The sequence below is a fragment of the Otolemur garnettii genome, unplaced genomic scaffold (assembly GCF_000181295.1).
Source record: "Otolemur garnettii isolate 467f Iridium unplaced genomic scaffold, OtoGar3 scaffold00047, whole genome shotgun sequence".
Lineage (NCBI taxonomy): Eukaryota > Metazoa > Chordata > Mammalia > Primates > Galagidae > Otolemur > Otolemur garnettii.
The window spans coordinates 6,465,094-6,477,662 of record NW_003852442.1 but is presented as its reverse complement, the minus strand read 5'-3'; the positions used below and the strand labels follow the sequence as shown (position 1 = coordinate 6,477,662).

At 45.5% G+C, this 12,569-nt stretch overlaps 1 protein-coding gene across 3 annotated transcripts in view; it reads left to right on the top strand.

The window, feature by feature from the left end:
- NUDT7 (nudix hydrolase 7) overlaps positions 1 to 10,119 on the top strand; it is a 19,298-nt gene extending 9,179 nt beyond the window's left edge. The window contains exons 3-4 of one of the 3 annotated variants that reach the window (XM_023514137.1): positions 3,415 to 3,513; positions 9,396 to 10,119. In XM_023514137.1, the coding sequence (XP_023369905.1) occupies positions 3,415 to 3,513; positions 9,396 to 9,761 (465 nt within the window). In that variant the 3' untranslated portion in view covers positions 9,762 to 10,119. Of the gene's footprint in view, positions 1 to 3,414; positions 4,054 to 9,395 lie in introns of those variants that run through there. The other 2 variants (XM_003791312.3, XM_023514136.1) reach the window with 2 other exon arrangements.
- Positions 10,120 to 12,569: the final 2,450 nt, after the last annotated feature.

Sequence of the window (12,569 nt, the reverse complement as noted above, 5' to 3'; positions counted from 1 at the left end):
TTTTTTTTTTTTTTTCTTTTTCTCTGAGACAGAGCCTCACTTTGTAGCCCCCAGTGGAGTATGGTTGGCATCCTAGCTCACAGCAACCTCAAGCTCCTGGGCTCAAGTGATCTTCTTGCCTCAGCCTCCCAAGTAGCCAGGAGTACAGGTGCCCACCACAATGCCTGGCTATTTTTTTTTTAGAGACAGAGTCTCTGTTTCTCAGGCTGACCTCCAACTCCTGAGGTAAAGGGATGTGCCCGGCCTGTGTTATAAAGCCTTACATTTTATATCCTATTTTTACTGTACCTTTTCTCTGTTTAGATATGCAAATACTTGCCACTGTGTTAGTGTTTCCCAGAGTATTTAAGACAATGCCATGCTCTATAGGTTTACAACCGACGAACAAGAGGCTGTACCGCAGAGCCCAGGCCCTCCGCAGGCTCTGGTGTGATCTACCTTCATGAAAGTACACGCTTAGGATTTTTGCACAAGGACAAAATTGCCTCATGACACATTTCTCAGAACTTAGCCCTGGCGTTAAGTGGCACATGACTGTACATTTAAAACAGTCATTAAATCAGGTCTGTGTTTCTGTCAAGCCTGATGACTCCTTGGAGGTGCCTCTGTCAGCGGCTGCCATGGCGTTGGACATGCTAACAATGAAGCACTTTTTCAGAAGGGCTGTAACATTACGGGTATCTCTCGTGCATTTTGTCAGACACGTCTGCAGCGGGTGGTGAGTGTTCACGACAGTGGAAACACGTCCCCCAGCCTTCCTCTTCCCTGCTCTCACCCCTGTAAGTGATGTAAAGATGTCTGAGGATGGATCTGTGATAGCGATTCCTGCAGTCTTCCTGACTTAGCAGCAGAGAAGAACTTTACGATGTTTTGTTTTGTTTGTTTAAAAAGCCTTGCCCAACTGGGGCTTTAAACTATAGCGTGCCAAAAAATGCATGCCAGCATTGCCTTCATCTTTTCAAGGTGTGTAACAAAACACCTTAGGCTGGGTGGCTCAGGCACAACAGAAATTGATTTCTCCCAGTTCTGGAGGCTGGGAAGTCCAAGATCACGGTGCTGGCTGAACTGGTGTCTGGTGAGGGCCCACTTCCTACTCCACGGATGGCCATCTCTTTACTGGGTCCTCAGAGAGCAGAGGGGAGAAGGTGTATCTCTCTCAGGCCTCTTTTACATGGTAACTGATCTCATTGATGAGGGTTCCACGCCCATGATCTAATTACTCCCCCCATGGGTCCCCCTCCTAATACCATTACATTAGTGGGAGGATTTCAACAGATCAGTTTGGGAGGGACAAACATTCAGACCCTGCAGCTAGTTTGTCTCTACACGTATTGGCCCAGGTGCTAAAAATGCCACACAGCCTCTTGATTTAGCTTCTAGACATCAAGAACTGACCTTACGAGTTCTCACTGTTAAATATTTAATACGGGCCAGGCCCTGTTCCTTGTGCTTCAGCCACAGCTCACGGAACCCTCTCTGCAGCTCTGAGCGGTGCTCAGCTGGCAGGAGGCAGACCCAGGGCTCTTGCTGAGCCTGAGGTCTCCTGGACAGTTCAGTAGAGAGAGGATGGTGGGTACGAGGCGGGAGTGAGCACAAAAGACATGGAGGTCAGTTTGGTAGGATGTTTGGTCCTACAGCAGAGAACAGGTGGAGGGTTTGGACCTCTCCAACCCTGCCTGAGCTAGGAGAAAAATTGTTTTAGAGACAGATAAGAAAGGGAGGTAATAATGAGTGGAGACACTATTGATCCTTCTAAAGTCAGGAAAGGATGGAATCAGGCACACCGGTGGAAGAGAGAGTCCCCTGTTCCTTTGCAAATGTTTCCAAAGACAAACGGAGATGTTGACACAGGTGGGTGTGAATGGTTCCATTGCCCCTATCTTCTGAGTTTTAGTAAACTTATAATAAGTATATATTGTACAGGTTACGAATACTGGCTCTAGAATTAACACTGGTTTCTATTCCAGGTCATTGTGTGAATTTGCTCAGGTTATTTAACCTCTTTAAGCCTTTGTTCCCTTGGCTGAAAGTGGAAATAATAATCATATAATAGTAGCTTATAAGTCCATCAAGAGATAGGTAAACAAATTATGATACATACATATAATGGAAAACTATTCAGCCATAAAAAATGAAGTACTTATAAACTGTGAAAAAAAAATGAAGTACTGATCCATGATACAACATATAAGAAACTCAGAAACGGTAGGTTGAGGCAGAGAAGCTGGTTAGAAAAATCCAGACTAGGTAAATCCATGGTAGACAGAAAGCAGGGGTGGTGAGAGACTAGGGATCAGCTATTAAATGGGCGTGAGGCTTCCTTTTGGGGTTCATGAAAATGTTCCAGAACCAGACAGCAGGCACGGTTGTCCAACATTGTGAATATGAAATGCCACTGAATTTGTCACTTTAAAATAATTTTATGGTATGTGAATTTCATCTCATTGAAAAATACTTTAAAAAATAAAAGCTCAGAGAACTGTTCTGAAGACTCAGTAAGAAAAATCCTGGTGGCTCAGCGCCTGTGGCTCAAGGGGCTAAGGCACCAGCCACATACACCTAAGGTGGTGGGTTCAAATCCAGCCCAGGCCACCAAAACAATAATGATGGCTGCAACCAAAAAAAATAGCCGGGCGTTGTAGCGGGCGCCAGCTACTTGGGAGGCTGAGGCAGGAGACTTGCTTGAGCCCAGGAGTTGGAGGTTGCTGTGAGCTGTGATGCTATGGCACTCTACCCAGGGGTATAGCTTGAGGCTCTGTCTCAAAAAAAAAAAAAAAGAAAAGAAAAATCTTGGTGAAACCAGGTGCCTGGAATATGATAAGCACCTAATAAAAGGCTCGACAAGGCCGGGCGCGATGGCTCACGCCTGTGATCCTAGCACTCAGGGAGGCCGAGGAGGGCAGATTGCCTGAGCTTACAGATTCCAGACCAGCCCCAGCAAGAGTGAGACCCCGTCTCTAAAAAATAGCAGGGCGTTGTGACAGACACCTATAGTCCCAGCTACTTGGGAGGCAGAGGCAAGAGAATTGCTAAAGCCTAAGAGTTTGAGGTTGCTGTGAGCTATGATGCCACAGCACTTTACTAAGGGCGACAAAGTGAGACTCTGTCTCTAAAATAATAATTTTAAAAAGGCTCAACAGAATATATCTATTGCTAATACTGCCACTTACATTATCTTTTCAGCTATTTTTCCCAATCAGTGTCGATCCGTGTGTATGGTATGTTTTGGGGAGAGATAGAAAAAAGTAAGGATGGTGGAAAATTCTTTTTTTGTTTTGGTCTTGTTCACCACTCATCACCACCAGTGTAGGGATGATCTCTTACACAAGATAGAAGTTCTGTAAATATTTCTCGAATGGATGAAAGCTCCAAAATTGGAATCCCTCATCGTAGCTCTGTTCTTTCATTGCCCAGCTAAGAAGGTCACCTGGAGAAGTTTGCTTCCCCGGAGGAAAGTGTGAACCTACAGACCAGGATGACATCGCCACGGCTCTCCGGGAAGCTCAGGAGGAGGTGGGGCTGCGTCCTGGGCAAGTGGAGGTCGTCTGCCGCCTGGTGCCATGTCTGTTTGACGTAAGGGTTTCCTTAGACTCTCACGAGCCCCCCGCTAAGATCTGCTGTGCTCAGGGCCCAGATTCTACATTTCTCCAGACCAAACCTGACCCCAGAAGCACTACCCCTAAAGTCAGGAGACTGAGTTGTGGTGTCCAGGTTCCTGCTCATGAGCTAAGTGGCTGTGGCCTTGCCCTTCTGCCCGCCTGGGTCCTACTGTCCCATCCAAAAACAAAAGGGCTGAACTCCATCAGTAGCTTTCAAACTGGGTGCCATGGAACCCTAACAAAGCTTCCACATTATTTCATTAAAACTCCTATTGTCCAATTTAGTTTCCTGCAATATATATTGATTTTGAGAGTTCAGTTAAAAAAACAACACATATTCTGGTGTGCTATGTGCCAAATTTTAGCCTATTAGAAGCCACTAATGCATTACTTTTGCCCTAAAGTCACCCATTCTTGCACATCCACCATGAAATAAACCTCTGTAACACGTTAATTGAGCGGTACCCTGAAATCGCTAAGTAACCTGTTTAAAAGCTACTCCTATAACTGCATTTCTTTTGAATCAATCTGTCCTTGATAGTATACATTAAAACATATCTAAAAATATATTTTTAAAAAGTGAATGACGGAGCTGATACAGCCAGATCCTATTTCCTGTAAATTCACCAAACCACCTCACTGTTGTACTAATTGATTTTAGAAGGAGTAAATATTGTAAACTTGGATTTGGATAAGAGCATTATTTTATCAATATAAACATTTTATGAAAACCTTTCATCTCAATTTTGGAATACTTGTAGATTTGTGGAAAAGTTGCAAAGATAGTACAGAGTTCTCTTATACCCCATACCCAGTTTCCCTTCTGATCCACATACTTGACCATGGCACACTGGTCACCAATGTTTGGCTGGGTGCAGTGGCTCATGCCTGTAATCCCAGCATTGTGGGAGACCAAGGAGGATGGATTGCTTGAGCTCAGGAGGTCAAGACCAGCTTGAGCAAGAATGAGACCCTGTCTCTACTAAAAATAGAAAAAATGAACTGAGTGTTGTGGCAGGTGCCCATAGTCCCAGCTACTTGGGAGGCAGAAGGTTGCTTGAGCCCCAGAATTTTGAGGTTGCTGTGAGCTATGGCACCATGGCACTCTACCCAAGGCAACAGAATAAGACTATCTTAAAAAAAATTTTTGACCCAGCTCTTTTCCAAGACACCAGGCTCTGTGTGTTCTTGTGTCTCCTTACTGCTCTGGTCTGTGACCGTTCCTCAGTCTTCTCTTATGCTCATGACTGATGGCCTTGAGGTGAAGTCATCAGGTACCTCAGTGTGCTACCGTGTGATCCGATTCTCGTGGTTGAAGTAGGGTCATAGTTTGAACTCCACGTAGCCGCAGAGATAAGCATCAACTTTTTATGTTCTATCTATTGGGCTCGCAGGTGCATTTTCATTTTAAAAGAACAGCCCCCCCCCCCCCCCCGAATACCTGACAGTCAGAAAGCCAGTAGATGAGACTGTCCTTTATGTTCCATTTGGCTTAAAGTCTTGGTGTTATGAAGATCAGTGATGCTCAGACAACATCTGTCTTAATTGGGTCCACTTTAAAAACAGAAAGATCAGCACTCAGAGAGATTTAGTGTGGAAGAAGCTATTAGCCGCTCAGTAAATAGCTTGATTACAAAGCGTTTGTCTATGGGGGAGTGGGGGAAAGGATGACGCAAACAATGTGTCAATTACTTCCTCTTCCATTACGTTTCCTAATGGGAACTCTTTTTCTTTGATTGCTGCCAATCCCCCCAGCACGTTTAAGGGTTTATTTTAGAATTCTTATTAACAAATGAGCTACACTGTTTAATAAAAGTTTCCAAAGCGAGACTGACTCCATTTCCAAGGTTCCTGGGAGCCACTGAATTTTTCAGGTACATGGATAGAATTACGCAGCGCTCACGGAGAAGTGTGGGGTCTTCAGAAGATTTCTGGGGGGCCAGATTCTCCTAGAGCAGGAGAATTCTAAAATGACAGTATCGTGAAATGAGAATGAACAGAGGCTTTATTTTATTTATTGTTTATTTATTTGAGACAAAGTCTCAAGCTGTTGCCCTGTGTAGAGTGCTATGGCATCACAGCTCAGCAACCTCCAACTCTTGGGCTTAAGCGATTCCTTTGCCTCAGTTTTTCTAGTTTTAGTAGAGACGGGGTCTCGCTTTTGCTCGGGCTGGTCTTGAACTTGTGAGCTCAAGCAATCCACCTACCTTGGCCTCTCGAGTACTAGGATTACAGGTGTGAGCCACCGTGCCTGGCCTGAACAGAAGTATTCTGTGCTGAGAGTGCTAAGGAGGGTTGTTTTGGTTTGGGCCCTTGCTTTTCTTTTTCTTTTTTTATTGTTTGGGATTCATTGAGGGTACAAAGAATTAGGTTACAGATTGCATTTGTTAGATTAAAGTCCCTCTTATAATTGTGTCCTGCCCCCAAGAGGTATGTCATACACCGTGACCCCCATCCACCTCCTTCCTCCCCTCTCCCCACTGCCTCACTCTCCTACCCCCCCCTTGCATTAGCTCATCTACTGCCTTCATATTAGAATTGAGTACATTGGAGTCCTATCTTTTTATTTTTATTATTATTATTTTTTACTGAGACAGAGTCTCACTTTGTCACTGGTAGAGCGCTGTGGCATCATAGCTCACAGCCACCTCAAACTCTTCGAGTCGAGGGATTCTCTTGCTTCACCTTCCCTAGTAGCTGGAACTACAAGTACCCACCACAGTGCCTGGCTATTTTTTTTTTGTAGTTGTTGTTGTTTAGTAGCCCCAGGTCGGGTTCGAAACCACCAGGCCTGGAGCATGTATATGGCCCATGCCCTAACCACGGAGCTATGGTTGCCCAGCCAGACTCCTCTTTTTTTTTTTTTTTTTTTTTTGCAGTTTTTGGCTAGGCCTGGGTTTGAACCCACCACCTCCAGCATATGGGTCAGTGCCCTACTCCTTTGAGCCTACTCCTTGAGCACCGCCCTGGTTTTTTTTTTTTTTTTTAATGGATCTCAAAAGTGCCATTTACTGAACACTTGTAAGTGTAATCTAATCTGAGTGGTGTTTAACCTACTGTGATTTTGCCCCTTTTGATAATGTCTGGAGATATTTGGGGATGTTGCATGTAGGGGGATGTTACTGGCTCTTCCTGCACCCCCTTCACTAACCCTCCCAGGCAGGCTGTGACCTGTAAACCCCTCCCCCCCACCCCCGCATTGTGTGCTTGTTACACATTTATGTACTTAAGAGAGATTTCTCCTTGTTCCTGCATCACGACCCATACGTTTCATTCCCTCATTTTCCTTCTCTACCACCTCCGAGCCTCAACCCCTGTAATGTTCCAGTACCTATCCGCGGTGTGCCCTAACTTCCTGGGAACATTTCTAATAGCAGGTGGCTAATCCCTGAAGCCCTGAAGCCTGCTTTCTCCCTAGGCCCACGGAAGAAGCTGGCTCTACCAGATTCCAACTCAGAAAACAGGCAAAATTCAGATTCTCTTGGCCCCAGAACTTCTGCCACATACCACCTTTTTACCTTACAAGACAGACAGACACTTGTGTTTTTAGAAACCATGTATCTAAAAGTGCTGTTTCATCCCCAAATTTCCAAGCCTTCCCTTAGCTTTCTAAGCTTGAGCTGTGTTGAATGTGCCTGGCTTCTTATCCAAAGCATCCAGTCTCAAGCCACTGTCTCCCTGCTGACTCTGATTTTTTTTCTCCACCAATTTCCCCAGATGCTGACATGCAATGTCATGGGCCAGAACTGGCCGCGCTAAGTCTCGTGTGCACACTTGTCCGACAGTTTGGCCTTTCCAATAAGAGGGAGGATGCGTCAAATCTGAGATGCAGCTGGGTCCTCACCCATGGCTGGCACGTCATTCTCTTTGAGATAAAGTGACATCCATGTCTTTATAGCACTGAAGCACTGGTCTCTCGGGTGTAAGCAACAGGCTAAGGTCAAATCCTGGTTTCTGCCAATTATTAACTGGACATGACCTTGGGCAAGCTTCTTCATCTCTCTAACTGTCCTTCTGAAAGCTGCTTTAAAGTCAGATCTTTGTGAGGAATCAACATGAGGGGGCTGGATACCAGACTAGCTGCCTGTGCCCAGAGGTGTGGTCATGACCAGATACTAGCAACCAAAAGTATTTACTGAGTGTCCAGGTCGGGGCCTTTTCCAAGCCCCTTCCTGTCCCTCCGGCCACCTCTGTGTTTCTGAGAGCTCATCTTTCCAAATTTTTCTGAAGACTGGTACCCCTGGGCTACTGGAGACACCCTGCCTTGCAGTATATCTTGAAGAAAGAGCTGTGAGGGCCTGGGAATTTAATTCCAGCAAGGCAGTCCTTAACCAGGGACTGACTGAGGCCAGGCAACGTGAAAGCCCAGCTCTTCTGTCTTTATCTGAGATAAACCTCTAGGAGTCATTTATACTCTGAATACTCCGCCACGCCCTGGCCTGACGTCTTCCCAAACCAGCCTTTCTTCTTCCCTCCTGTCACTGCTTTCTCCTGGGAGCACTTCCTAAAGAAAATCCCTTGGGTCAGAGTCCTCCCATCAGTCCACTCTGGGGAACCCCAGGACCCCAGAGGAGGAGAAGCCAGGTATGAGGTTAGGTGCTGGGGGCACGCTGCCTCTGCCCTTGGGTAACTCATAACCCCAGGTTTCTTGACCCAAGGACATCTAGTCTGTGCCCCTGTTATCTCCTAGTCCAGATGTTGACTTTCACTGTTGGTTTGGTTAATGGGCGGAGTCATCTCTGTTCCTCAACACACTTTGGCCGTCCCTCCTCTGAGAATTTCCTGCAGCCCCATTCCACCTTCTGTCTGTCCCAACCTCACTGCAGACCTACCTCTGGCTTCTCCCACCCACTTTTTTTCAGGATGCTTCAGGAACTCCAGATTCTCCCCATTTTTCTAACTCAAGGCTGTGCAACCCTTATCAGCTCTTACACTGAGCTGCAGACCCCTCTTCAGAGTCCCTGTATGGCAGAAGGGGCTTTCATTTGGTGGAACTCATGCTCCTTTGCAGAACAGTTGTCATATCTAGAAATCCCTCTCCCATATAATATAAACTTACATAAACTAGTTCAGATATAATCATATGTATATGAAAAAATAATTGTATTTTCCTGTAGGTCAGACTATGCCACAATTGATACTGTATCACTTTACTGTTGATAGGAAGGACACCCTTGTCTTTGCTAAGAGGAAAGGTATCTATCCCATTCTTTTTAAGGGATGTATAGTATCCCGTTTGGGGGCTAAACCATCATTTACCTGACTTAAATGTTCACCAATTGAAGAGTGATAACTTTAGTATTGGGGCTGTCACAAACAATGCTCCAGCTTTATACTCATGTCTTTTATTGGTAGAGATTTATCATGCAAATTTACTCACACAAGGGCGGCACCTGTGGCTCAAAGGAGTAGGGTGCCGGCCCCATATACCAGAGGTGGCAGGTTCAAACCCAGCCCCGGTCCAAAAAAAAAACAATACTCACACAAATATAATTCTTAAATCAAAGGGACTGTGTTTTTATGATACTGCCAAATTGCCATTCCAAAAGATTTCACTAGTCTATATTCACAGAAGATAGTGTCTTCAGAGTCATCTCATAGATGACCCCCCTCCCGGGGTAGAACTTTTATAGGGGATGCAAATTTGTCCCCCTTCCCTTCCCCACCTTCTATAATTAATTGGCCACTTTAACGTATTGGCCTATTTTCTTAGCTTATGTGGAAGTGGCACAATTTTCGCATTTGAAACAATATTCTTCACTTCTCAATTTCTGTATTTTGTTTTTTATTTTTTAGAAATATTCATTGATAACCCCCGTTGTGGGTTTTATAGATCACAACTTCCAGGCTCAGCCTAACCCTGATGAAGTCAAGCAAGTGTTCCTGGTGTCCCTGGATTATTTCCTGCACCCACGCGTCTACCGTCAAAACTGCATCAACTTCTCTGGTCACAGTTTTCTTACTCACTACTTTGAGTACATGAACCCTGAAGATGGGGCAACTTACCAAATCAAGGGACTCACCGCAAAACTTGCCGTGTTAGTCGCCTTGATTGTTTTGGAGAAAAAGCCCACATTTGAGGTTGAATATAACCTCAGTGATCTAAGGTCATCCTCTGAAGAATTATTCCTAAAGCTTCATAAAGATACAAGCAAGTTATGATTTACAAGACCAAGATCCAAAGAACTGCCCAAGAACTATCAATAGAATAATAATGTCGGTCAGCGGCTGGAGTTTAACAGTGTGACTTGCCTTTTTTCCATTGCCTTCCCATGTCTGAAAGAGTAAAACTCTTTCAAAAGTGGAAAAAACTGCGTTTGTAGCATTGCCTAATATCAACCTCAATTCGTCTATCATATTTTTCTTCTCAGTGGAAATCAACCAGGGGGAGGCGGGAGGAAGGGAGGAGCCAAAAACCTACCCGCTGGGTACAGTGAACACTACTTGGGTGATGGGCACATTAGGACTCAAGCCTAACAAAAGAGATCCAGGTAACCTAAAACATTTGTACCCCCTTATTGAAATCAAAAATATATTTTTTTCTTACACATGAAAGAGAAAGTATATGGCACAGAGTAGGCACTTGATAAATATTTGTTGAATATATGGTTGACCGTGTGTCACTTACGTGTAAGAAGCAGTATCTTTATCTCTTGTTACCTGTAACAGAAGCTTCTGGCCAGACAGCCAAACCAAACCAATCCCCCCGTTTTCTATGGCAGGAGAGTCTGAGCTGGGGTTGGGGCTCTGCGGGAGGAATCAGCATCCCCCAGGAACCCCCTACCATTAAATGTGACTCTGGGGCTTAGTGTAGGCCACTGAGCATGGGTGTTCCCCATGACATTGGTGGAGATAAGCCAGTGACCCTGGGTCCTTCTTGTTCCCCTGTCCATGGATGGTAACATGGACTTGTCTGCAACTCAGGCCTGACCAGAAACAGAAGCACAATTCCTAGGGGAGTGGCAAACCAAGAGCTTAGATTTCTGAATGACTGAAGCAAAGTCTCCCTCCTGCCTGTGGATCTCTGAGTGACTTGGGCAAAATCGCCCTCCTGCCTGGGGATCTCTGAATGACTGAAGCAAAGTGGCCTTCCTGCCCATGGATCTCTGAGTGACTGGAGCAAAGTCACCCTCCTGCCTGAGGATCTCTGAGTGACTTGGGCAAAGTCGCCCTCCTGCCTGGGGATTTCTGAGTGACTGGAGCGAAGTCGCCCTCTTACCTGGGCTATTCTCTTGAGACCATTACATCTGCAAAGAACAAAACACCTCTCTGCCACTGTAATTTAGAATCACTTTTCTATAGCAGAGCTGTAACCCTAATGGCTGGATGAATATTTACCCAAACTTGAGGTGGTGCAACAGTTAGAATTCAGGACAACCTGACACTTTCCATGTGGGTCATCAGACACACACAGGATGCCCTTGGGTGGTGGTGGGGTTTGGCAGTTGTCACCCACAGCAGCTGAATTGGAGGACTAGGATAGGCTCACCTGCCTACCAGCTGGCAGGAATAATGACATATGTCTCAAGATGACGAGGGCAGAAAGACAGGGATTGCAAGCAGGAGCCGCAAATCAAAAGTCAAAAAGACATTCCGAATAGCACACCTCAAGATCTGCCGCATCTTACATCTGCAGGCATCTCTATATCATGCTTGAGATTTAGCAGGAGCCCCTTTGTTTAATTACAGTATAAATCATTCTGCACAAGGTCAGAGAGGCCAGCAAGTGAGCCACATTACTGCAGTTCTGTGATGGCAATTTCACATCTTACTATTTTTAGGTTTTTAGAAAGCCGAACCATTTTTAATAAGACTTTGTTAGGGCTGAAAATGGGATGCCCTCACTCCACCCGTCAATCAGCCATGCGACCGTCCATCACTGCTGAGTTTTTCTTTTCTGAGGGCTGGCAGAGGCAAATACCCAATCCACGGCTTCCTAGCCATAAATGTTTAAATGGCACAAATCTGGCTCCAACCCCGAAAGCAGATGTTGGGTAAGCTTTTCCATTAACATTCTGTAGCCAGCCCTGCATGAATAGGCCTGAACCATTTCCGAACAATTACAGAAGCATTTGCAAATGTGTATTTACTATCTGACAGCAGTATAATTGCCGGGTAGCTGGTTGACCTCTTGGGCAGTGCAGAAAGCCACCCCTTCAGAACCTTTTGTGCAAAGTCCAGAGACCTGCCTGGCCCTGTATAAGTCTGCAATCTGACTGACACTCGTGGCCACCCAATTTAGGGGGTGAGGGGCTGGGTACTGAGTGCTGGAGATATTATCCCCTCCCCTCTCCTTGGTGGTGTATCTTAACGGTATCTATGGAGTTCTACTTGAACCTCAAATCTGGCTCCAATCAAAGAAGTTACTGGCAAGGTAGAGATCTCAGGGAATCTACAAGACCACCAAACAACTCAGGCTCGACAAGGAGAGCCGTGGGAGCAAACACAGCTAACTACCTCAAATCCGGGAGGATGTGAACCTTCCCTTTTGCATCTTGCCCTTATTGTGGCAGGAAACATCTGTTTGAATTGATCAATATAGACATTGAAAAACAGCAGACTCTCCAGGCCTCAGTCTCAAGCTCCTTGGAGAAAGCTCCATTTGGTCTAATGTGGGTCCCAGGGGGTCTGGTTTGCAGCAACCTGCAAACGTGTTCAAAGGCAGGGGTGGGCGTGGGCTAGACAGACCTCCCTATCACCTACTCCCTCCCTCCCATCCCTGGAGTCTATAAATTCTGTGCATTCTGCCTTCCAGACAACTCAACTCTTGTTTTCTTTGTAACCTTGCCAACTTGGTAAAAAGAAAAAGAAAAAACATAGTTAAGAGCCTGGAGTCTGGAATCAGGTTGCTTAGGTTTGAATCTCAGCGGCAGCAGCAGCCTAGTCTGTGACCTTGAGCAAGTTATTCGTTGTTTTTTTTTTTTTTTTTGAGACAGAGTCTCTTTCACTTTGTCACCCTCCATAGAGTGC